General features: G+C 48.1%; 2 protein-coding genes across 2 annotated transcripts; one reads left to right on the top strand and one right to left on the bottom strand.

Moving 5' to 3' along the window:
* Nucleotides 1-14,713: 14,713 nt before the first annotated feature.
* LOC136463635 (F-box/kelch-repeat protein At1g22040-like) lies at nt 14,714-18,252 on the bottom strand. Its single transcript, XM_066462609.1, has 2 exons — nt 17,886-18,252; nt 14,714-17,156 (listed from the first exon to the last, which is right to left on the bottom strand). Exon 2 carries the CDS (start codon nt 17,089-17,091, stop codon nt 15,709-15,711), a length of 1,383 nt encoding a protein of 460 aa, XP_066318706.1. The 5' UTR covers nt 17,092-17,156; nt 17,886-18,252; the 3' UTR covers nt 14,714-15,708.
* Nucleotides 18,253-23,901: 5,649 nt separating this feature from the next.
* LOC136465773 (uncharacterized) lies at nt 23,902-24,720 on the top strand. The gene has a single exon (XM_066464380.1). It carries the CDS (start codon nt 23,902-23,904, stop codon nt 24,718-24,720), a length of 819 nt encoding a protein of 272 aa, XP_066320477.1.
* The last annotated feature ends 2,733 nt before the right edge of the window (nt 24,721-27,453 follow it).

Genomic DNA, 27,453 nt, shown 5'->3' with positions numbered 1-27,453 from the left:
AAACGGCAATGACGACGGCGACTCAGGTTATAAAGGCTGGCCAGGAAGCGCAAGGAAGCCACGGCGAAGCCATTTCCCTCACCAGCGCAACGCCCAGACGGCCACGCACGCGACTGGAAGCAAGCCGAAGGATCGCCGGCAATGTAGCTTAGGCGGTGAACACTGTTCATAGAAATTACAAAATTGCAATTCACCAAAATTCACAAATTACTCTCAAATTTTCATAACAACTCAAAAATTTCCAAAAACAAAAGTTGTTCAAAATCAAAAGTTCTACAACTTTGCTTTTATAACCAACTCCTAATTCGGTCTACATTTTGAAATGAACGTTTTGAATTCAAATAGGGGACATTTAAGGAATTTTGCCTTTTCAAATAACTTCAAATTTTACTAAACAACTTGAAAAACTCCAAAAACAAACTTTGTATAACTTGTCAAGCTCTACACTTTTGCTTTAAGGCTCAACCCCAAAATGTGCTTCAATTTTGAAATGGATTTTTAGGGTAGGGTTTAAATACTGAAAATCAGGGTTTTCTGGAAAATTCAAATCCAAACCAAATTTTGACTTGATTCAAACAATTCAACTCAACACTCATAACACAAATGTAAACTTGTTTTAGTGAATGCATATCAAAGTTTACAATATGACCAAATGCATTGCACTGCATATGATGACATGTCATGTTTTTAATATTTAAACACCCGGGGTGTTACAGGCGAGCACGGGACCGGCCCAGAGGGGGCAGGACGCGCGCGGCCCAGCGCGCAGGCTTCCGGCCGACCCAGCAATCCGAAAGCGACCGGGCCCGGCAGTGCGGCACGCGATCGGCCAGTGGGCGCGCGGCAGCGGCCCAGCGAGCAGACCGCGACCCAGGCGCGGGGACAGGGCGCACGGCCCAGCTGAGCGGCATGGCCCAGCAGAGCGGAAGTGGCCGGCCAAGCAGCACGCATTTTTGCAGAAATGACCCCGCAGTTCTACGAAACCACTTCGTCGTCCAGTAAACCCTATTCATCAGAGTCTTGCGTTTCGCGTTTGGATCCAAAGAAAACTTCTATTCCCGTTCCTCACCTTCTCTCCTTCCTCCCAAAACAGAGCACGGCGCAGGGAACCAAATCGCCGGCCCAATCGGCGACGGCAACGGCGCGACGGGGTCGGGGAACAGCATGTTGGCGGCGGACCACCCGCCGGCAAGCCGCACCAGGACCTGCGCGGCCTTAGGCGAGCCGCGGCAAGAGCCAAACCGGCCCTCGGTAGCCCGCTCGCGTGAGCCGTGGCGGTGGTCTACCGGCTGCGGGCGCCCGGGGGGGAACGGCGGGGTGCCAACGCGTAGGACATCGCGACGGTGAGGCACGGGCGCACCTCCGTGGTAGTGGTTGGTGATGGTGGATTGGCGCGATGGAGATGGAGCAGAGAGGGTAGTACTGCGGCATGGAGCCATGGTGGTCGCGTGCGCTCGCGCGTGATGGCGCGCGACGGCGCTCCTGGACTCCAGACACGACGAGGAGGGCACAGCATGGAGGTGAGGCAGAAGGAAGAGGAGGGCACCGGCGCTAGAGCGACTGGCGGCATCCGAGGACTGCGGCACGGTGGCTCCGGCGCGGAGCGAGGCGAAGGGGCGTGCTCGCGCAACGCAAGCAGAGGGGAACGGCGTCGATGGAGGGGCTACTGTACGGCGGCATGGAGCTCGCGTGGAGGTGGGGGTGAGTTGCCTGGTCGGACAGCTAGGGCGGCCATGAGCATGGTACAGATGTACACGAGGCGCTGCGGTGGTCGAGCGATGGGAGCGCGGCCATGGAGACTCGGAGAGGAGAAACAACGCTCGCAAAGGGGAAAAGAAAAGCAACGGCGGGCGCCGCGATGCTTTGGAGCTAAGCTTTGGAAGGGAGAAAAAAAGGGGAGCAGAAACACGTGGGGGCAGACGGCGACATCTTGACAAGATCATAATTTTTATGGACAAGGGGCAGTGGCTACTGGGCGTAGCGTGGGCTTCAGCTATGCGACTGCGTGCGAATAGAAGGTGAAAGGAGATGACGAGGGCAGCAGACAGCAAGGACGCGGGCAGGGCATGGGCTGCCGGGGCGACCCTGTGCGCTGTGTGCCACAGTGAGCAGCGTCATGTCACACTAGTACAACAAGTTCATGTGCAGTGCAGGGAGAGGACAGATAGAGAGAGGAGAGAGTGCACAGGCAGGCGCACTACCCGGTACGAATATTGCTGCTCAAGTTAGTAGGGATGGGGAAAAGACGACAATTCACCACGCAAAGTTGATGCTCAGAGCCATGTCCCATTTTCTCATTGATGACGTTGCCACATCGCTCTGTGGAGCCATTAAATAGGCATGTGCTTCCACAGCATATATATATATATATATATATATATATATATACATACATATATATATATGGTTTATTTGTAACGTGAAAATTTCCAGCAAAGCGCGAATTTAAATTTGATTCAAGAGCTATATATATATGTATGTATATCGTTTTATTTATTAATGGATTCTATTTTTATTTATAAAAGTTACTTTTCATGCTTAATCTAATAGAACAAGCCATTCGCTATCGATTGGCCAGAATTGTCGTTCGACGTTCCTAAACATCTTTACGCACTGCGTAATTTAACTTGGACGTTGATTCGAGTCCGCGAAACTAAGTCACACAAGATTCGCTTATCGCTTCAAGTACGTTTTAAATTAAAAACCCAAGAGTTCGTTTTTGAAAATTTTTCCTTAGGTCTAAATCGCGGTGCTAAACAAGTTCGTAACACCAGGGGTGTTACACTGGCCAATGCGTTCGCTTTATATCAAGGGCCCCTGCATGATCTCTACGCCGACCAGATCGGCAACATTCACCCGCTCGCTGAGCTCGTTTTGCCGAGCACCGATCAGTTTGCACCAGCCACCAACATGGTGCAAATTTGTCAACTCGATGACGACTCTTTGCTCCCGATCTTGGAGGCAGATCTAGGGGCAGAATCGGAAGGCCCCACCAAAACTGTCACCGAGACTATCACCGACCTCATCGCCAGCTCTCCATCCCTTCATAGATGCTTTCCTAGGGATATCTTCATGATCAGCGCCGACAGTGCTACTCGCGATGGGGAGACTGGCGCTCAATGCGCCGCACGAGAAGGAAGAAATGCCAATCGCGCTCGGCACCGCGGAGAAGCAGACACCGCTACAACCGCAGCAAACGCCAATCCTAGCGCGGTCGACGGTGGCGGCGCTGCCCATAACCTGGGGGCACTGTGTAGTCCACAACCTCAATGACGAATTCATCCAAGTTGATGGGCATGAGGTCCTACCGACACCGAGCGCCAACCTCGTCGTCGCCATGAACGAGCTGGGCAGGCTCGCGCCGTCACCAGAGCTCGCCAAAGCCACCACCATGCTCAAAGCAACTGCGGTTCAGGTCAACAAAAATCGCCAAAATCAGGCGCCATCCCACTCCACCTCTTCAAACCGATCCACTGGGCCACGCAGGGCCCAATCCCAACGACCTGGTGGAAGTCGCCTCTAGGCATGCGTCCCTTATCTCCAAGGGGGATCGAGAGGTAATTACATTATAAATCCCAAGGAACAGACGCAGTATGCCAATCCCAACGCCAGCTAGGAGGTTGAACCAGGGGCGAAGCTATGTTCATCTTAGGGGGTACCAAATGCACCCCCAAAACTTTTAAAAATAGTAGATTTGATTAAAAATTCACAATATATGCACCCCTACAACACATGTATATGCACCCACAAGGCAAGTGCACCTCCCTCAGATATGCTCTAGCTTCGCCACTGGGTTGAACAGCCTGCTAGTGACTTGCGTCAGCATCTTAATAATCATCATGACATTTGTCGCCATATCGATAATCGGTGCAACTCGCGCCACGCGGAGGAGATTCTTCATCGCCAGCAATACGAAGAAGCATAGGGCAACCCCAACGTGGCGTTTGAGCCGATCTAGCAGGCTCACTCCACCAACGTCACCCAGGTCGCCGCCGGTAACGCTGCCCGACCAGCTGCCGGTGCTGCTGTTCCACCAGCCGCTGGTGACGTTGCCGTCGCCGGTAATGTCGATGGTCTGCGAGCATTCACCACAAAGCTACGGCCTATACAGTGGCCTCCTAACTTCAAGATCTTCGGTGTCGAGCGGTACGACGGTCATGCCAACCCGAAGCAATGGCTCATGAGCTACGGCATCGCCGTATGAGCCAGCGGCGGCAACACCAATGTCATGGCAAACTACTTGCACGTCATGCTTAAGCCCGCCGCGATGAATTGGCTCACAAACCTCCAATCAGACATCATCGACTCATGGGAGGACCTCAAGAGGTTGTTCATTGAGAATTATAAGGCTACATGTGAGAAGCCAGGGACGAAGCATGACCTGGCCAGAGTGTATCAGAAGCCTAGCAAGCTCCTTCGGAGTTACATCAAGCATTTCTCTGAGGTCAGGAATCGTATCTCAAACATCCTAGAGTTCGAGGTCATCGCTGCCTTTATCCAAGGACTTTACCATCATGATGAGCTCCGTAGAAAATTCAATAGGAAGCCACCAGCGTTGATCGGCGAGATGTTCACAACCGCCAAACAATATGCTGACACTGAGGAGGCTGACCTACGTCACCGTGAAGATATCACCCAGGTTCCCTAGCCCGATCATCCACCATGTCGCAATGATGAACGTCGTGATGAATGGCACAGCGATGATCGAGACCACCGCTACGCCGAATGCGAGCGTTGCTTCGATAGCCGTGACCGTTGTGATGGGTAGGAGACCTTGAGGGCAGGGCAGGTCCGACACCGCTGACCAGAGAACTTCATCACTTCCGTCAAGCAGCCTCATGCGAAGCATAACTACATCACACAGTTCGACAAGCTCCTCGACGGCCCGTGCCCCATTTACAAGGGTGCAAAGCATGCCATGAGGGAGTGCATGGGTCTAGCAAATATCTTCCAAGAATAGGTGGATAAGAAACGTGCAGAAGACAACAACGGTGGCAAGGATCGCAAACCCCCTAATGCGGATGGTGCCTTTCAAGATCCTAGCGACAAGAAGCTCACCTCCCAACGAGTCTTATTCGTCAGGGGCATCAACACCATCGCCGACCCTAGATACCTCCCCTAGTCGAAGCAGCCCATCACCTTTAGTAGGGCTGACCAGTGGGCGGAGATCCCATACATAGGATGTTTCCCCCTCGTGTTGGACACCATCATCTGCATGGTGTGTTTCACAAAGGTCCTCATCGATGGTGGCAGTGCCCTCAATATCCTCTTCGCTAGCGCCTTGTCTGAACTAGGCCTCTTTAGGGAAGATCTCACCCCCGTCAATTCTCCTTTCTAGGGGGTCATCTTGGGAAAGGCTTGCCAGCCCTTGCGAGATCACTCTACCTGTGCAGTATGGCACCATCGAGATGTTCCGCATCGAGTACATCAGCTTCTTGGTGGCTGATTTCGACACCGCCTACCACGCCATCCTCGGGCGCCCGGTGTTGACCAAGTTCATGGCCATACCGCACTATCCTTACATGGTGCTCAAGATGCCAGCCCCCGGAAGAGTCCTTACCTTGCAGGCTAACCTCGCCGTTGCCTACACCTACGAGAAGGAGAGTCGAGTCTTGCTCTCGCTGAGGCAGTCGACCTCTCCCTTCGCATGGACGCCTACCTCACCGAGTCAAAGAAGGTGCCCCCAGAAGAACAGGAGACCCCGATGATGGCAGCGCCTCGTGAAGCTACCAAGGCCAAGGAAACCAAGGAGGTGAGCCTTGGCCTCACCGACCCATCCAAGACCGTGAAGATCGGGGCCCATCTGGACGCCAAATAGGAAGGCGCGCTCGCCAGCTTCCTACGTACCAATGCAGACGTGTTTACATGGAAACCTACAGACATGCCTGGGGTACCAAGGGAGCTGATCGAGCACTCCTTACATGTCTCGTCGACCGCCAAGCCGATCAAGCAAAAACTCTAACTATTCACGCAAGACAAGAAGGAGGCTATTAGGGTAGAATTAAACTGGCTTTTAGCAGCCGGATTTATTATCTTGATTAGCTAGCTAACCCAGTGCTCGTTCAAAAAAAGAATAAAGAATCGAGAATGTGCGTTGATTACACCGATCTCAACAAACACTGCCCTAAAGACCTCTTCGGTCTCCCTCGCATCGACGAGGTCGTTGATTCTACTGCTGGTTGTGAATTACTTTGTTTTTTAGACTGCTATTCTAGTTATCACCAGATCTCTCTCAAAGAGGAGGACCAGATCAAAACGTCCTTCATTACACCATTCAACGCCTACTGTTACACCACCATGTCCTTTGGGCTCAAAAATACTGGTGCGATATATCATAGGGCCATTCAGTGTTGCCTTAAAGATCATATAGGGCACAACGCTGAGGCCTACATCGATGACGTAGTTGTTATGTTCCAGACCGCCGATAAGCTCATCGCCGACCTCAAGCAAACATTTAAGGCCCTCAAGAAGTACCGGTGGAAGTTGAATCCTACCAAGTGCATATTCGGCGTTCCATCCAGCATCACTCGATTCTTCGGCAACGCCGGGGACTGGTTGCTTTCTTGGCCACGCTGGGGACTATATGTTTTTTCTTTGACCCTGCTACAAGATTCATTCCTCATCTTCCAGCAGGCTCGAGGACTACATTGTGTACAATGCACCTCGCGGTGCACGTACTGTTTTTTCTTCACGGTATTTTGACTTCGTCGATCCTGTCTCTTAATGCCTCCGCTTCAGTTCTGATGATCACATTGTCAGAGCCTTCGCAATTGGCACTTATGTGTGTACGCTTCACCGACCGAGATTTCTCAAATTTTTCTGTTGAGCTCCTTACATCCTATTGGCGAGCCTCACTTGGCTAAGTTCGAGATCCACTATCATTTTCACTGCTCGGATCATTAATCAATCTGATCGGTTTTATGTCAAATTGCTCGGACTTGATCAAGACGGCGTCACCAAGCCGATACAAGGCGCTCGTGGACTAACTATGGGGGATCTAACCCTAGGTACCTACGGCAGACTACATGGGCCACACCGCAAGGGGTGGTCCAGCCCACAAAATGATGGCCTGCGGCTTACGGCACAACTCAGCGCACAACGCAAGACACCTCGACGACATCCTGAAGATCGCGTAGAATCTGTTAGGATATGCCGAATGTAATATTTCATGTATATCTTATTTGTTACCCGATTAGTTATAGACCTGATTGGCATGTAATCCTACCCCTGGGCTATATAAGTCGGGTAGGGGGCCCCTCAAAACACACGCAATCATATATGATAGCCAATACAAACTGACGGGACACAGGATTAGGGGATTACATCGAGCCGACGGTTTGAACCTGTCTAAATCTTGTGTCTTAGTCACCATCCCGCTCCTGATCTCGCTCACCTCTACGACAAATCTAACATCGCGGGTATACCTCTCGGTGGACTGCCGAACACATTTAGTCGACAAAAGTCGTAAGCCGTGGGATCAATCCGATGGCTGTGAATTAAGTCCTAATCATCATTATAGCTAAAATACGTAGTAATCAAATCTGCACGTGTGAATACATTAGCCGTAGGCCATTTTTATGCACCTGTGCCCAAGGACCGAGAACGTGAAGCGCCTTCCACCGCGTTTCTCTTGCACCGCAACAAACGACCCAACGCCAACGGGACGGAACGGACTCGGTGAGGCAGCGCGGGGTCCATGATCCACCGACCACCATCCACCCACTCTGCTGGCCGCTGCCGCCTTTTCCGTTTCCGCGCGTCCCGGTTGTGCGGGTGGAGACGGAGCTCTACAGAGTACACACAGGGGACGGCGTTGCTTGCACGGGAGGCTTCTGCGCGAGCGCGGCCTCGCCCGGTGCGTCACGCGTGACATGCGCAGCCCTCTTCGCGTTCCTCGCGGCAAAGGCGGCTTCCGCGCGGCCCAAGCAACCAAGATTCTTCGCCCCCTTGTCAGTTTCCTCTCGCTTCTGCTTGCGTGCCAAGTCTACGCCCGGCTCTTCTCAACTGGAGCCTATAAAAGAGCGGGCACGCGCCTCAACTCCTTCCCCGCCAACTAGGATCACATCGGATGTTTACTGATGTAGAGTATTAAATATAGATTAATTATAAAACTAACTGCGTAGATTAAAACTAATTTGTGAGACGAATCTATTAAACCTAATTAGTTTATGATTTGATAATGTGGTGCTACATTAAATATATGCTAACGATGACTTAATTAGGCTTAATAGATTCATCTCGTAAATTAGTGTCTATATGTGTAATTAGTTTTATAATTAACTCATATTTAGTCATCTTAATTAGCATCTAAACGTTCGACACGACAGAGACTAAACTTTAGTCTATAGAATCAAACGACCCCTTACACAGGAGCGCGCAGCTGAGCTACTTCTGTCAGCTTAATCGACCCAGTTCAGTTGCGAAGAGGAAATTTCAATTAGGAGAGGAGCAGGTCATTTGCAATGGCGTCCATGATGGGAGGAGACTTCATGGAGGCGTACGTGCTCAAGAACGCGTACAAGGAGAAGCTCCGGCGCTTGGAGGCCGCCGAGGAGAAGAAGAGCAACTGAGCAAGCAGCAGGGCTCCGCCGAGAAGGAGGCCGCGAGCGGCGGCGACAGCAGCAGCAGCAGCAGGGGAGGAGGAGGGCTGTTCAGGCTAGCTCCGTTCGGCTTACCCAGAAACCGGTTTGTTTGGCTTATTTTTTCAGTTGGAACAGTATTTTTCTCTCACAACAATTCAGCCAGAACAACGTTTTTCAGTCAATTTCAGCCAAGATTCAGCAAGCCGAACGGGACCGGTCATGGAGAAGCAGGTGCATCCCAAAACCGCCGCTTCGTCAGCGGCCATGGAGACCGGTCATGGAGCCTCTTCTTGAATGTTCCGCTCTATGATCGCCCGACAGTCAGTGGTTTTGAGACGGCGCGGCGGACGAAATGCTATTTATTTTCACACGCCGGGACGATTCTCTTAAAAATGTTTTAGTTGTATAGATAGAATAGATAGAGATAGAGATTGCCTATCTGTATATTACATACTCTTTATACTCGTCATTATCATGACTCTTTATTGTTCTAATTACTGAATATAAACACCTAATCTTCTCAAGTTGAAATACAGAAATGAAACATCGTCTAGTCGCTGGCTTGAGATCAACAGGACACGGCCAGCTTCCGGAAACGCGCAGTTTGACCTCTACAAAAGCTTCCAATTTTATGCCGACCAATGGGAGCATGAAACCTATGTTTTTCTATTAAATAGAATTGATTCATGTAAAATTTCTACACGGTTCCCATGGTCGAAGCATGCCCAAGTGAACAGATCAATAGAAGACCATCCCTCTCACGCATTGCGGCACATACACCTAGAGGCATCGCTCCAATCGTCACGCATGACATTCGACCGGCGGCGTTTGAAGCGAGTAACAAAAGTTGTGGACGTCATCGAGACGTGTGGTCGTCCCATAACGCCGGCAACCGAGCGCAATTCGCCCCCCATTTCTGCTGACGCGGCGTGCGCTTGGACTTCCATTGCACCAACCAGAGTCAACAAACGACAAGTGCCGTCCGTCCGTCCGTTGCATTTGGCACGCAGGTTGAGGCAGCTGACGCGGCTTGCTTGTTCAGAGAATGAAAGAAAAAGGGCACTCGCCAAAGTCGCCATGCTTGCTGGCAGATCCGGATCTGCACACCATGCTCTCTCATGCCTGCCGGACAACGGGTCGGCAGATCCGGTGGCCCTGTTCGCTTATGCTGAAATTTGGTTTATGCTGATGTTTATGTTGAAATGTTGTAAGAGAAAAATGTTGTAAGAGAAAAATACTGTTCCATGGCTTATGCTGATGTTTATATTGAAATGGGTGGTAGTTGTAAGCTGGAACCGGAAGTCACAGGGTGATTCTGCTGCCACATGTTGGCGCGGGAGAAGAAGTGCCGAGCGGGGGCAGTTGCTCGCCGGGCTCGGTCAAGGGGGCGCCGCGGCCAGGCCACTCGACGGCGGCGTGCTCACCCGTCGGGGAGCACGCGCGCCGGCGAGGGGGCCGGCGACGGCGCCGTGGCTCGCTGCTCACTCCCGCTCGGTGTCCTCTCGGTGGCTGCGGCTGCGCTGAGGAAGAGAGAAGAGAGAGCGGCGAGCGAAGAGAGAGAAGGGCAAGGGGCGAATGAAGCTAGGGTTTTCCTCGGGCGCGCGGCGTCGGGGTTTTTAACTGCGCGAAATCGACGCGCAGCCGTCGATCCCCATCGGACGGCTCAGATCGAGCGGGCTGGCTTTCAGCCCAGGCGGCTGCGCGCGCCAGGCCGAATTCCCGGCCTAGGCCCAGGTTGCGGCCTGGGCGCGGGGGAGAGCGTGGGAAGCGCCCACGCGGGCGTGGGCCGTGGGCCGCCTTGCCATTTTGGGCCGACACAGGAAAAGCAAGAGCCCAGTTTCGGTTTTTTCTTTTTCCTGGAAAATTGAAAATACAAATTGGCTCAAAAGAAAAATAGAAAAAGGTATTTTACCTGTGGGTAAAATTCAAGAAATTGATTGAAAGTTTTTTCCGCTGCTAAAGAAAAGTATATTCTCCAATGATTTTGAAACCTACATGATATTTAACTGGAGAAAAGAAAAGTTTTCCAGTAAATCTTTATTTCCTGGAAATTGATTAATGGATTAAAGGAAATAGAAAATATAATTTTTCCTGTGGGTAAAATTCAAGGAAAAGAGAATTTTTCCACAGCTAAAGAAAAGTTGTTTATTCTCCAGTTATTTTGAACCAATGCGGTATTTAATTGGAGAAAAAGAAAGGTTTTCCGCTGCTAAAGAAATTATTGATTCTCCAGTTATTTTGAACCAATGTCGTATTGGAGAAAAAGAGTTTTGATATGATTATGATGTTGTTATTTTCTGACCAACGTTGTTAATAACAATATCATAATTGTAATAATTTATGCATTAATTCTACTTCTGCCCAATGGTGATGTAGAATTAGTGCATGAGAACAGTTATAAAAGTTAATGATTTATGCATTAATTCTACTTCTGCCCAACGGTGATGTAGAATTAGTGTATAAGAAAAGTTGATAACAGTTAATGATTTATGCATTAATTCTACTTCTGCCCAACGGTGATGTAGAATTAGTGTGTAAGAACAGTTGTGAAAGTTAAAGATTTATGCATTAATTCTATTTCTGCCCAACGGTGATGTAGAATTAGTGTATAAGAATAATTGTATGTTTTGATTTTGACCAACGTTGGAATCAAGGCATGCAAATGATGTTATTTTTATGTTAAGAAAAGTTTTGACCTGGTTTTCATCTTGTTTGAGGTGGACTGGGTAGTGTGCCACTTGGGCAACTAAAGAGAGGGATTTTGAATCCCAAAAGATATCCTATGACTCCTTGGGCATAGGAAATGAACACTACCAACAAGAAAAAGTTTAGCTATGATAAAGAACATGATTGAGCTTGCAATTGTGGGCTCAATCTCAGAGTGTGACACGGTCACCGAGTACCTCGATAGAATAAAGAGTCAGTTCACTGGCACTTCAAAGACATATGCTACCCAGCTGATAAAGTAGCTAGTGACAGAGTGTTACTCTGGAAATGGTGGCATAAGAGAGCTCATGATGCGTTGTCGAAATTATGACCCTGTCGTTTAGGCCATATTTCGAGGGGGAGAATAGAAAGACAAGCTAAGAATGATATTCTTCCTCTATTAGAGCTCTCAGATTTAGAACAATGCAGAGAATGCATAAAAGAAAAAGTATGTAAAGAAGATTAAGAAAGATGACAAAAGAAGCGCAGGAATTTTATAGATTATTCGAACAGACATCTGTGATCAGCTTTCCTATAAAGAGTGTGGATGGTTATGGTTTGTTCATAACATTCACAGATGATTACTCCCATTATGGCTATATTTATCCAATCAAAGAAAGAAAAGATATATTGAATAAATTTAAGATATTAAAGATTAAGATAGTCAGGTCTGACCGTGGAGGAGTACTACGATCGGCATACCCTAAAAGAATAGCATAGTAGCCCAGTATTCTATACCGGGTGAACCTCAGTAGAATAGAGTAGCTAAAAGAATCAATCGTACCCTGATGGATATGGTGGGCAGTATGATAAGTTACTCCACCTTACAGTTGAGCCTGTGGATGGAGGCGTTAAAAACCTCATTCATATTCTCAAAAGAGTATCAAGTAAATCGGTGCCCAAAACACCGTATGAGTTGTGGACAGAAAATGTACCCTCACTAAACCACTTGCGTGTGTGGGGGAGCCCTGCTGAGGCTAAAGTATTTAACCCAAACATTGAGAAGTTAGATCCCAAAACAGTAAGGTGCCATTTCATTGGCAACACAGAAAAGTCAAAAGGTTTTCGTTTTCCACTGTCTAGAGAGACATACAAAGTTTGTGGAAACGAGACACACTGTTTTCCTAGAGGATGAAAAGATGAGGGGGAGCATGGTAGCTCGAGAAATTGTCCTTGAAGTGGAGCGGGTGTATGCGTCCACTCCAATGATTCATGAGCCATTTTTCTCACTACCTGCTATAGCTGCACCGACAGTGCTAGATACTGTGGTGCCAGCACCTGTTGTTATCCCACCTGTGGCAACAATGAATGACGATGAGGAACCTGTTCCTCAGGATCCTATAGAACCTATTGCCACACATGAGGGGGAGCAACAACAGCCTCAAACAAAAGTTGTGCCAAATGTGGAGGCCCCTAGAAGGTCTCAAAGAGTTAGAAAATCAGCTATTTCTGCTGATTATGAAGTGTATAACACTAAGTAATTTCAAATGGAGGATGATCCCACCTCATTTAAAGAAGCCATGAGAAGTGATCATTCATCAAAGTGGCTTGAGGCCATGGAAGATGAAATAAAATCGATGAATGTCAATAAAGTTTGGGTTTTGAAAATAATTCCTAAAGGAGTCAAAACAGTAGGCTATAAATGGGTCTACAGAACAAAACTTGGCTCTCAAAGGAATATAGAGAAATATAAAGCGCGACTTGTGGCAAAAGGCTATATGCAAAAAGAAGGGATTGATTACAATGAGACCTTTTCTCCAGTCTCATGTAAAGTTTCCTTCAGAATCATAATGACATTAGTGGCACATTACGATTGAAAATTACATCAGATTGATGTAAAGACGGCATTTCTCAACGAAGACTTGGAGGAAAATGTTTACATGGCACAACCGAAAGGTTTTGTCATGGAAGGAAAAGAACGAATGGGATGCCGCCTAAAGAAATCCATTTATAGATTAAAGCAAGCTTCAAGATGGTGGTACTTGAAGTTTGATCAGTCAATAAAGAATTTTGGGTTTTAAAAGAGAATGTAGAGAACAATTGAGTCTATGCAAAGTTTAAGAATGGGAAGTTTATCTTCCTTGTCCTGTATGTAGATGATATCTTACTTGCTAGTAGTGATGTCAGTCTACTACTGGAGCCAAAGAAAAGTTTTGACCTGGTTTTCATCTTGTTTGAGGTGGACTGGGTAGTGTGCCACTTGGGCAACTAAAGAGAGGGATTTTAAATCCCAAAAGATATCCTATGACTCCTTGGGCATAGGAAATGAACACTACCAACAAGAAAAAGTTTAGCTATGATAAAGAACATGATTGAGCTTGCAATTGTGAGCTCAATCTCAGAGTGTGACACGGTCATCGAGTACCTCGATAGAATAAAGAGTCAGTTCACTGGCACTTCAAAGACATATGCTACCCAGCTGATAAAGCAGCTAGTGACAGAGTGTTACTCTGGAAATAGTGGCATAAGAGAGCTCACGATGCGTTGTCGAAATTATGGCCCTGTCGTTTAGGCCATATTTCGAGGGGGAGAATAGAAAGACAAGCTAAGAATGATATTCTTCCTCCATTAGAGCTCTCAGATTTAGAACAATGCAGAGAATGCATAAAAGAAAAAGTATGTAAAGAAGATTAAGAAAGATGACAAAAGAAGCGCAGGAATTTTATAAATTATTCACACAGACATCTGTGATCAGCTTTCCTGTAAAGAGTGTGGATGGTTATGATTCGTTCATAACATTCACAGATGATTACTCCCATTATGGCTATATTTATCCAATCAAAGAAAGAAAAGATATATTGGATAAATTTAAGATATTAAAGATTAAGATAGTCAGGTCTGACCGTGGAGGAGTACTACGGTCGGCATACCCTAAAAGAATAGCATAGTAGCCCAGTATTCTATACTGGGTGAACCTCGTAGTCCGAGGTCTCACCCCCCACCTTCCTTTTATGTGTGCTGTGCGACAGGGTGGCGAAGCCTCGTTCGTTCTAGGGATCGAGATTCACCAAGATAGAAGAAAAAGGGTATAAGAACTGTCACAAAAGGCATACATGGAAAAGATCTTAAAGAAATTCAGTATGCACAAATGTAGTCCCTCACCTGCTCCTATAATCAAGGGCGACAGATATAGGGATTTTCAATGCCCCAGGAACCAATATGAGCTCAATCGACAAAGTGAAAGTGGTTCCATATGCTTCAGCTGTCGGAAGCTTGCAACATGCTCAAGTATGTACGCGCCCCGACTTTGCATTTGTTACCGAGTTTTACTTGGCAGATTCCAGAGCAATTCTGGAATAGAACACTGAAATTAGTAAAGAAAGTCTTGCATTATTTGCAAGGAACGAAAGACCTCATGATGACATATAGAAGATCTGATTCACTCCACATGGTGGGATATTCAGATTCTGATTATGCGAGAGTGAATGCATATCCAGACGTGGATTTTCTATCATCTCGCAAAGGAGAGCTATTTCATGGAAAAGCTCAAAGCAAACCGTCACTACATCGTCCACAATGTATGATAGTTTGTAGCGTGATATGAGACAACGGGCAGGTGAACTGACTAAAGAAGTTCATACCTAGTTTGAAGGTGGTTGACGACATCTATAAACCACTAAAGTAATACTGCGATTATAATCTGACAGTACAGGATGCTCACAACATAAGTCAAGTGGTGCTGCCAAACACATTGACATAGAGTATTATGTTGTAAAAGATAAAGTCCGGGATCAAGTCATAAGTCTTGAGCATATAAGAACAGAAAGGATGCTCGCGGATCCGCTTACAAAAGGCTTACCACCCAACATGTTCAGAGGACATGATATTCAGAGAACATGTAGCTAGCTTGGGTTTAAGGGAAAGCCTAAAATATTCCTGGACAAAAGAAGGCCCAAAGATAAGTATCTATTTCAGAACAGAGTAGTGAGTTGTAGCTGTTAAGTCTATCGACAATGGACCGTGACGATGAGACATGCTCTATGAGCTAATCTGTAATGGAATGAACAAAAGTAAATGATATGAAAGTAAAAGATAGAATGAGATCAAGGGAGAGAATGTTAGTTGATCTCTACCAATAGGCCCAACGGCCTATTGGGCCCTTATCTCTGCTCCCTGATCGGGGGAGCCCAACCCTAATCCGGTTGGTGGGCCCCTGTCGCACAGCACACATAAAAAAAAGGTGGGGGGTGAGAGCTCGGACTACGAGGTTCGCCGTGAGCCGCCACTCCCACCTACAGTAACCCTAATCCGATCTAAAGACCGTGCTGCCAGCGACAGGATGTGCCCCACCACTGCCGTCGCCCCTGCAGGTCTACACCGGCCCCTCTGGACCACCACTGTACCTCGCCACCGAGCCGGAGCTGCCTCGACATCGGTGTCCGCGAGGTCACGAAGCTATTGTCCACGGCGGATCTACGGGTTAAACACAGAGGTACCAATCCTGCGATCCTAACACAGCCGTCCCAAAGTTCTTAGAAGCCACAGTGGTCCATACCACATTTTCTTCAGATACTGCGTTATCTGAGTTATTCTGCACTACAGCCTGCATAACTTGAAGAGTGTTGTTCGCGGCCTTTGTTATAACATGGAGCCTTCCACGGAGACCGGCGAGTAAATAAGGGGCCTCTGCGTCAGTGAAATCATTAACTGGAACTTGTGGCGAGATAGTTACCCATGTGTCCTCTTCGGAGTTGTATCTTTTTATCTGACCACTGTCCAAAGAGCTGGAAGGCTCCAGGGTGTAAAGTTTGTCATTGATCACAATACCCAATTTTGTGCCTGCCTGTCTTGCTGGCCATCCGTCGCCGAGACCATCAGGCATTGTTGACCAAGCATTAAGATCTGGGTCATAGATCTCACCTCCGATGTCAAAAAAGAAGGGCCATGAGTACAAGCTCTGAGGAACATACAACTTTCCCTTGTAGGGTGCCATTCCTGTGGCGATAGGCTTAAGCACATCGATCAAGAAAGCTGTGGGGAGTACCTGTGCTTTTGCGAAAGGCATTTCTGGTAGCTCACTCCACAGTCTAGTTTTGGGATCAAACGCCTCAGCTGAACGCAGAGGAAGCAAGCCATTCCGACCCCTACTGACTCCACCAACTACATATAACTTGCCATTCAAAAATGTTGTCTTGCAGAAAGCCCGTCCTGTGATCATTGGGCTCACTTCCTGCCACAAATTGAGAAAAGGGTCGTATCTCCAAACGCAGTTCAGGGCAACAGCTTTGGAAAACCCCCCAATGACATACAAGAAACCATCAGCAACACCAACTGAACAACCACAAAAGGGCATCTGATCCAAACTGTTCCTGCGCCAAAACAAGCTCCTCACGAAATCAGCAATCCTAATGCTTGATCCCATGACATTCCACATCCGGAACCCAGAAGATGCCGTCCTATTGGATTCCTCCTCATTGACGAAAGAAGGCATCGGTGCCAACCTTTGCCATTTTTGAAACACTGGATCGAGGGCATACCAATGGAGCTTTTTTCCCTCAACCTTGGTCAGTACATACAACCATTCTTCACTTACGCCAAGCTCTTTCCTCAGCTGGGAAAGTTCAGAACCTATGATTGCTGCCTTCCAAGCTCGGCAAACCATCTTCAAGTTAAGGTAATGGATCCGCGGTAACCTTGCCAGAATCTGGAGTGAGAGCTCATCAGGAAGAGTTGGAATTATCCTTGGGTTGGACCCATCCTCATAAGTAGATACCTTCACCCTCTTATTAGGATATGTCCCAGATGTCTCATGCTGATCCATAGACTTAGCCGTAGTACTTGGCGCACTTAGAATGGAGCCCATCTGAACTTGTTTTCTTCAAACCAAATAGTTGAAGCAGTCTTACATCTCTAATCCATCAATAGTTGCTGAAACAGGGTTTGAAAATAGGAGCTCTATGAGCTTCAATATAAGTCTGAGATAAATATAGTAGCAAAGCTCAAGTCTAAAAATGTGATTAATATGCCACAAACATTTAAAAAGCATCATAAAAAGGATTTCCAACAAAGCGAGCAAATACTTGAAAATGAACACATCCTGCAAATCCAAGTTTTTGAGAAAGTCAACATCACTGCCACACAATGTGTGTTCACAGGTTTGCCAGTCGCATCATGGCATGTGGCCCTAGGCTCCAACTCCACAGGTCATTACTGAGACAATGAGGGGCAAATCCCCACATACACCAATAAACAAGAAAGTGATTGTAACCATATGGAATGTTGGCTTGGGCAACATTGAAATAAGAAAAAATATCAATAGCATATATATTTCATTTTATCGACTATTTCTACCCCTATGTAGGGACTCAAACCCAAAAAAAAATCTCAAGCAGGAGCATAAATTTAACTTCAAAATCCCCATCTCCCCCAAAGAAAAAAAAACGCCCACGGTCCTAAAATTCATGACCCATCTAAATATCTAATAATAGCAAAAGGCTCGAATTTGACAGAGCACGGTACGTGTTCTGCCAAACCTAAACAAGGCGGCTAATTCATCGATCCCAGAAGAAATTAGAAATTAAAGATGATCTGCGCGGGACCCAGAATGGTTTTCCATGAATCAGACGAGAATTGGAGGTTGACCGTGTCCGGGCTTACCGGGAGGAAACGCCAGGGCGGATCTCCGATGGGGCTGAAGGAGCAGAGGAGAGGGCGAGCAGACAGCAGCAGATGATCCCAGGTAGAGGTAGAGGCGTAGAGCCCGTGGCGTCGAGCGAGCACGACCCGCGCCGCCGTGTCAGCAGGCAGTAGAGGCAGGCACGCAAGGTAGAGAGGGCGAATGCTGAGGACGGCACAGAGAGGGGCGAGCCGGCGCGGCGGGGTGGGTGGACACGGGTTGGTGGAATCCGGGAGGGGAGGAGGGATCAGAGCCAGAGGCGGACTTCGCGTGCGAACGGCGCCTCGCCGTACTCGTGTACGCTACTCGGAGTGGAACCACGTGGACTTCCTGGACCGGACGGTTCGGGGTCGGTGGCCTGGCCCGCTGTGGCGCTATCGGCGGCCCAGTTTTGGCGTCTGGACTTGGCTTCCGCTCCGTGAGGGAGTTCACAACGCTGCTGGTCTCTCTGCCGGCACCATTTGTTACCTTGCTGATTCTCAAAAAAAAAAAAAATGTTTCCTTGCTAACATGTCACTACTTTAATGACTCCGTCCAACATGATGTAATAACCATGTAATCCTTTGCTGGACTAACAGCAGTGGCGGATTCAGGATGGGATCAAGGAGGGGGCTAAGTAATGGACATGTTGATTGATAATGAAGATTTAATGATGATTTATGCTTGATGCTACAGTAATTTAACGAGGATTTAAGGCTCACGGGGCCCCCCTGGATCCGCCAATGACTAACAGGACCGGTTCGGAATATATCCAGGTGGGGACACTCTCCCCTAAGCTGCTTATATTAAAAAAAATATTTTAATAACACGGAAGGAAAGCATATCAATTTCAATATCTATCTAATATTTAAAGAAGAAAATCTTCTCACCCGCATTTTTATTTTGATAAATACACTCAAACGAGTGTCACGTCAAATATATTGCAAGGAAAACAAGGGCTAGTATAAAAGATGGACAATAAGACAGAAAAAACGACCTATAAAAAATAAGAGTACATCAGATAGCAAATCGGTCGTCTTCCTCCTTCGGACCTCCACTACCTGCCGGAGTTTGAAGATCGCACTGTGAAGACAGCAAAGAAAAGGGACGCATACAAACACCCTCGTCAAACAAGACTTTGAAGACCGAAAAAGTCACTCACCGCTAAAGACGAAGTCTAGTACACACTAAAAGAACATCGGCGGGAGAAAACTTTCAAAGGACGCAGGCTTACAATCCTTCACCATCATAACAACGTGTTGAAGATGTGGGACCTGGCTGTAGAACAGACCAAAAGAAGAAGATTGAGATCGCCGCAATGAAAGCCAACCAACTTATTCCTTTGATACTCTCCCACATCTCTCTTGTTTTCCACATTTTTCAAATCCATACCTAACATGAGGTCACGTTTTCGATTCAAAACCAGCGCAATCCAATTCAACACAAGATCACGTTTAGTACGATGAGTGTCTAGTCACAATACAAAGTTTGATTTTAAAATGTATTACAATAATTAACACGATCATTGTACACATCGATCTCCAAACTACAAGACTACAAGTTGTATAGGTGACTGCGCAACAAGATATGGCATATGTTTGCTCCTAAAAACCAAAGTGTACTTGTGAACAACCAATGTCCCAACGGTGTTCCAGAGGTTCCCCTTCTAGCACCGAGACCGTCCTGATTGCGTTCGGTCCGCCGGCTTGGTGGAGAGTGGAGTACTGGAGGTCTGGAGTGGATAGCAATTAGGGGCCAAAAACGGTTCACGGTCAAAAGCCTCTGTCTGTCTGAATGCACCAGAACCTCCAGAGCCGGAGACCGGGGCGGGGCATCGGCCAGCGCCAACACGATTGTCTTGCCACGGGCCGTTAGCTTCGCGCAATCGGTCGTCCGTGGCCGTCACATCCCTGCCAGCTGCCGGCATCAGCAACAGGAGATAGCTCTTCAGCAATCAGCAGAACGCATGAAACGCTTCAGTGCTCAGCTTCTCCGATTGTCCAACACGGGGGCAGGGCACCATCATCACTTATCTGAAACCAACCGCGCTACATCCGGCGTCTTTCTTCTTTGCCGCGCCGTCCTCGAGCATCCGCCAAGCCTCGGCAACACCATCCCACCTCCCGCCCGACGCGTACAGGTGCGACAGCAGCACGTACGGCGAGCTTGTCGCCGGACCAAGCGCCAGCAATCTCTCGGCAACCCTCCCGTCGACGTCCGTGTCTCCATGGACCCTGCAGGCGGAGAGCAGGCTGCCCAGGACTACGGGGTCGTCGCGGAACGCCGATGCCTGGACATGTCCCTCAGCTCTCGGTGAGACGCCGTGTGTTTGGCCCATGGAGTAGAAATACTCCATGCCTGGGCTGACCAGTCCGGCATGGTTGCACAGCTAGAAGGCCAGTGAATGTGATCGAGTCCGGAGCCATCCCAGTTTCCTTCATCCGATCAAAGGCGTTGATGGCTTCCGTGGCATGGCCTTGTTTGCTGAACCCAGAGATCAGTGTGTTCCAAGAAAGCAAGTTGTGATCTGGCGATCGATCAAACACGCGAGCCGCAAACACCATCTGACCACACCTTGCGTACATGCTCATGATCGCATTGCTCGCAGCGACATCAACATCATCCCTGCTTCTGATGAGGTGGCCATGAACTTCACTGCCATGCCGGAACAGAGAGAGCTCCCCACAAGCAGCTAGCGCGCTGGCGAACGTGAAGTTGTCAGGGCAAACGCTTGCATCCACCATGTCCTTGAAAAGCTTGAGAGCTTCCGTGTGGGCACCACGCTGGGAGTGTGCAGCGATGTAGGTGTTCCAAGTGACAGCTGTTAGATTGATCCTACGAGTTGGCCCAATGGTCAATTGGGTCTTGATCCGCACCCTGATCAGGGCGCCCAACCCTAACTATGGTTGATGACCCCTCATGTCGCACAGCGCCGTAAAAAGAAAGGTGGAGGTCGGGGCACAAGGCACGAGGTTCACCTGAGCCACCAGACACCCCATCTACATTCTAAACCCTAACCGATCTAGAGAGGGGACGCTGCGAGCGACGGGAAGCACCGCCATCGGCTTCACCCCGCCTCTGCACCGCAGCCCTGCGACTGTGCCTTCACTGAGTCACCACCGCACCTCCACCGCGCACCAGTGATGGCCAGCTCGTCTTCGTCGAAGGCGACCGATGGTTTGCGTCTCCACACCCCTCTCTCTATCTCTGTTTTCCCATTACTAGTATATGTTCTAAGGTTCACTATTTATCCCAAATGTCAGTTAGACCCGACTGATCTACACCTAGCTGATCCTATGTATCTATCAATAGTATCAAAGCCTGGTCTGGATGTAGATCTAGTCTTTGTGGTAGAAATCACGAAGAAAACATAAGGAGGGGACTCATTCGAATCGGATTGAAACCCCACCCGAAACCCTAACCCTAGCCCTAGATGGATGGACGGAGAAGGGGGAAGACCTACCCGGTTTCGCGCCGCCATCGCCACCGCCGTGCGCGGGAAGATGCGCCCGCCGCTGCCTCGCCGACACGCGGGGGGAAGCCGAGCCGCGCTCGTCGTCGTGCGCGCGAGCCCCGACCGAGGACACCGTCATAGGACCGCTCGACGGCGGCGCGCTCACCCACTGGGGAGCGCACGCTCTGGCGAGGGGACCCGTAGCGGTGCCGGAGGGATCTAGGGTTTAGGGCAACTCCACCGCAGCGCGTGTGGGGGCGCAAAGAGCAAACGACGGGAAGCACCGCCACCGGCTTCACCCCTGCCTCTGCACCGCCGCCCTGCGACTACGCCTTCACCGAGTAACCACCGCACCTCCACCGCACACCAGCGATGGCCAGCTCGTCTTCGTCGAAGGCGGCCGATGGTTTGCGTCTCCGCACCCCTCTCTCTATCTCTCTCTGTTTTCCCATTACTAGTATATGTTCTATGGTTTACTATTTATCCCAAATGTCAGTTAAACGCGGCTGATCTACACCTAGCCGATCCTATGTATCTATCAATGGTATCAAAGCCTGGTCTAGATGTAGATCTAGTCTTTGTGGTAGAAATCACGAAGAAAACAGAAGGAGGGGACTCGATTCGAATCGGATTGAAACCCCACCTAAAACCCTAACCCTAGATGGATGGACGGAGAAGGGGGAAGACCTACCCGATTTCTCGCCGCCGTCGCCACTGCCATGTGCGGGAAGATGCGCCCGCGCGCTGCCTCGCCGACACGCGGGGAGAAGCCGAGGCGCGCTTGTCGCCGTGCGCACGAGCCCCGGCTGAGGACACCGTCACAGGACCGCTCGACGGCAGCGCGCTCACCCACTAGGGAGCGTGCGCTCCGACGAGGGGACCCACGGCAGCACCAGAGGGATCTAGGGTTTAGGGCAACTCCACCGCAGCGCGTGTGGGGGCGCAAAGAGCAAGCGACGGGAAGCACCGCCACCGGCTTCACCCCGCCTCTGCACCGCCACACTGCGACTGCGCCTTCACCTTCACCGAGTCACCACCGCATCTCCACCGTGCACCAGCGATGGCCAGCTCGTCTTCGTCGAAGGCGGCCGATGGTTTACGTCTCCACACCCCTCTCTCTATCTCTCTCTGTTTTCCCATTACTAGTATATGTTCTATGGTTCACTATTTATCCCAAATGTCAGTTAGACCTGGCTGATCTACACCTAGCCAATCCTATGTATCTATCAATGGTATCAAAGCCTGGTCTAAATGTAGATCTAATCTTTGTGGTAGAAATCATGAAGAAAACAGAAGGAGGGGACTCAATTCGAATCGGATGGAAACCCCACCCAAAACCCTAACCCTAACCCTAGATGGATGGACGGAGAAGGGGAAGACCTACCCGGTTTCTCGCCACCATCGCCACCCCCATGCGCGGGAAGATGCGCCCGCCGCTGCCTCACCGACACGCGGGGAGAAGCCGAGCCACGCTCATCGTCGTGCGCGCGAGCCTCGGCCGAGGACACCGTCACAGGACCGCTCGACGGTGGCGCGCTCACCCACTAAGGAGCGCGTGCTCCGATGAGGGGACCTGCGGTGGCGTTGGAGGGATCTAGGGTTTAGGGCAACTCCATCACAGCGCGTGTGGGGGCGCAAAGAGCACCACCACGGTGCCGCTCAATGGCGCCGCGCAGATCCAGCCGCACGCATGCACCGGCGAAGGCCGCCATGGCGGCGCCACCATGCTTCTCTCCGGCCATCCGGTTCGAGGTGAGAGTGGAAGGGAGAGCCGGCGCCGTGTAGAAGAGAGAGAGAGAGAAAATGAAGTGAAGAATGAACTAGGGTTTCGGATGAGGCCACGGACGCCAGTTTTTGATCTCGCAAAACGCGCGGATGACCGTCGGATGAAGATCAACGGTTCAGACCGCATCAGGCCAAAAGAGGCCCAGGCGGGATCAAAGATTCCCGGCCCAAGCCCAGGTTGCACCCTGGGCGTGGGGGACCGGGCACGCGCTGTGTTGGGCCGCTGCTGAGCCGCGAGCGCGGGAGGCATTTTGCCGCTGGGCCGAGCACTATTTTAACGGGCTAGACCAAATGAACAGTAGAAAATATGTTATTGTTTTATTTATTTTCAGAAGCAACTTTTGATGATTTTTTTGTCTAGTTTAAATCTCTGTCAAAATTTGAACCAACGGGATAATTTTTTTCAGAGAGTATATGAGTACAGTAAAATGCTTCTGAAAAGTAGCTAACAAATTTTTCATGTTTCCGCTGCAAAGGTTAAAGTTTATTATCTTCTAATTAAATTCGAATCAACGAGAGAATTTAATTTGAAGAGCAGTTAAATTTTATTTAGTAAATTATGATGTTGTTATTTTTCTGATCAACGTTGATAATAACAATATTATAATGTTTATTCATAAGTTTTCTATACATTAATTCTATTTCTGCCCAACGGTGATGTAGAATTAGTGTATAAGAATGTTGTATGTTTTAATTTTGACCAACGTTAAATTAAAGCATGCAATTATTATGTCATATTTTCTCACTATCTCTGACGGTGTTTTTCAGGACTCAACACAATGACATTTATCTCGCAAATACCACCTCTTAAAGAGGGCAACTATAGGGTATGGCGAGAGAAGTATGAACTAGCACTTACGCTGTCTGAAAATGACCTAGCGCTTACCTCCCCATGTTTTACTGAGCCAGTGGACCCGGTAAGGGAAGAAAATGAGACTGATGCTGATTTCACTGCTCGACAGCGAAATCATGCAGAAGTGCGGATGAAATATGATCTCGAACATAAGAAATGGGACATTTCAAACCGCAAGTGCTTGATGGTGGCTAAGTCCATAATTTCATATGCTATAAGGGGATCTATCCCAGATTATGATGCTGCCACAGAGTATCTTAATAAAGTGGAGAGTCATTTCACTTGCTCTTCAAAGGCTTATGCCAGTACTTTGATCAAGAAATTATTCAATGAGAAATACACTAGTGGCGGTATCAGAGAGCACATATTGAAGATGAGCAACATGGCTTCAAAGCTAAAGTCAATGGATTTGGGGCTCAAGGATGAGTTCCTGATTCATTTGGTTTTTGCTTCCTTGACCAAAGAATATGAAACTTTTGTTGTGAATTATAACATGCAGCTCGATAAATGGGATATAGAGAAGCTCATTGCAATGTGTGTTCAAGAAGAGGAGAGGCTGAAAAGCTCACAGGGTGACTCTACTAACCTTGTGAAGGACAACAAGAAGAAGAATTTCAATAAGAATACCAAACCTCATGGGAAACCCCTCAGACTGAGCACCATCAGAAGAACAACAATGCCCAAGTTGAAAAAGATCAGTGCAAATAGTGCAAGAAGCATGGACATTACCAGAGGGACTGTTTAGACTTCCTAAAGAGCCTTCTAAAGAGAGGTGAGGATATCATTACATTCATAGATGAATCCTTGTTTTTAAGTTATGCAAAATCTACTTGGTGGATTAATTCAGGAGCAATTGTTCATGTTGCAAATTCATTACAGGGATTCCATACGAGGAGGACCCTACAAAGAGGAGAAAGAAGAATTAAAGTTGCAATTGGAGTTGAAGTTGAAGCTGAAGCCATTGGAGATCTTTCTCTAGAATTAGATGATGGTTTTAGACTTCAGCTTTCAAATATTCTTTATCTACCCTCTTTGCATAGAAACTTGATAAGTGTTTCAAGATTAGATGACGATGGATATGATTGCCATTTTGGTAATGGCAAATGTTGGATTGTGATTAATAATAAGTGTGTTGGTCTTGCCTTCTGATAAGACAAGCTTTATTTATTCTCACTTTCTAAGAATATGAATGATGCGAGCACTGAGAGTGAGAATGCTTCCTTGTCTATGAATACAACAAGTAAGCAGAAGAGAGTGTATGATGTATCTTTGAAATTATGGCACCGTCGTTTAGGCCATATTTTGAGGGAGAAAATAGAGCGATTGATTAAGAAATCAATTCTTCTGCCTTTAGAATTTTCAGATTTAGAACAATGCATTGATTGCATAAAAGAAAAATACGTTAAGAAAATAAAGAAAGATGCCAAACAAATTGTAGGAATTTTAGATATAATTCACACAGACATCTATGATCCTTTTCCTGTGAAGAGTGTGGATGATTATGATTCATTTATAATATTCACAGATGATTATTCTCATTTTGACTATATTTATCCAATTAAGGAAAGATCGGAAGCATTGGATAAATTTAAGATATTCAAGGCTAAAGTAAAAAATCAGCACAACTTAAAGATTAAGGTAGTAATGTCCGACCATGGGGGAGAATACTACGGTCGACACGCTCCATATGGCTAAGTTCCTAGACCCTTTGTAAGGTTTTTATAGGAAAATGGCATAGTTGCCCAGTATTCTACACCAGACGAGCCTAAGTAGAATGGAGTAGCTGAAAGGCGCAACCATACCTTAATGGATATGGTGAGAAACATGATAAGTTACTCTACCCTACCGATAAGTTTATGGATGGAGGCGTTAAAAACCACCATTCATATTCTTAATCGAGTGCCAAGCAAGTCGGTGCCCAAAACACCGTATGAGTTGTGGATAGGAAAGGAACCCTCACTTAACTATTTACGTGTGTGGGGTTGTCCAGCTGAGGCAAAAGTCTTTAACCCAAACATAGGGAAGCTAGACTCCAAGACAGTCAGTTGCCATTTCATTGGCTATCCAGAAAAGTCAAAAGGTTACCGCTTCTATTGTCCTGACAGACAAATGAAGTTTGTAGAAACAAGACATGATGTGTTCTTGGAGGATAATATGATCAGAGGGAGCATGGTAGCGTGAGAAATTAATTTTTAAGAGAAGCGGGTATACGTGCCCACTCCGATGGTTTAGGAACCATTATTCACGCTACCTGTTGTTGCTGTACCAACAGTGCAAGACACTGTAGTAACAACACATGTTGTTTGTTCTCCTGTTACAACAATAAATGAACATGAGGAACCTGTCGTTCAGGATCCCATAGAACCCATTGTCACACATGAGGAAGAGCAACAACAACCTCATATAGAACAAGCATCATCTAACGAGGCCTCTAGAAGGTCTCAAAGAGTCAGGAGATCAGCCATTCCTGAAGATTATGAAGTTTATGAATGTGAGGGATTTCAAATGGAGGGTGATCCCACCTTGTGGGGGTATGGCCCCCAAGACATGGGCCGCACCATTGGAGGTGGCCTAGCCCACAAGATCAAGGCATGCACGGCGCTGCTCGGCATGCACCACAAGACATTGTATAGTACCAAATAGGATACTTTACTTGTAACCCTGTCCCTCTAGACTATATAAGGAGAGGTAGGGGTCTCCTAGAGGATAGGCTACATCAAGCTACTTGGTCGTCCAGATCAATACAATATACCAAAGACACGGGACGTAGGGTATTACGTCGATCAGACGGCCCAAACCTGTCTAAATCGTTGTCTCTGCGCCTTGTGTCACCATCCGGTTCCTGATCACGTGCACCTCCACCGATCAATCTACCATCGTGGGATACCCCTTGGTGGACTGCCGACGATATTCTATCGACAGTTGGCGCGCTAGGTAGGGGTGTGTGCTTGATCCATGGCGAGCCAGATGGACCTCAAATCAACAGCACGTTCTCGTCATCAATCTCATGGAAATACATGTCGGTCCACGACGACGACGACAATTCATCGCTGGCTACGCCAGCCCCTGCGACAGTAGATCCAATCTTGGAACCACCTCCGAGGTCGCCTTCACCAACAACTCACCACCTGCTAGGTGTTCGCCGTCAACGCCAACCAGATAACGCCATATGTCATCGACCAGACACTTCGTCTAAAGCTAAGTCACGCTTTAATATTCTTCTAAATATTCTCCAGTCTCCATATATCACCGCAATGTTTCTCTGAACTGTTTTCTCCATGTTTGCTCTCCAAATGATTTTTCGAACCCCCAAACAGTCCTATTGATGCTCGGATGCCTCCAGAGATGGCCCTGTCTCCGGCTCCTCCCTACATGTGCTACGGGCTCTGCGCTCTGCGTTATGGGTGGTCAGCAGCGGCTCCTTGGTCACGCCTGTTCCTCCTACACGTGCATGAGCTCCGCGCTCGACGTTATGGAC

Source organism: Miscanthus floridulus, chromosome 7, assembly GCF_019320115.1.
Source record: "Miscanthus floridulus cultivar M001 chromosome 7, ASM1932011v1, whole genome shotgun sequence".
NCBI classification, from domain to species: Eukaryota; Viridiplantae; Streptophyta; class Magnoliopsida; order Poales; family Poaceae; genus Miscanthus; species Miscanthus floridulus.
Note: the sequence above shows the minus strand (reverse complement) of the source record. Positions and strands in the feature narration are given on the sequence as shown.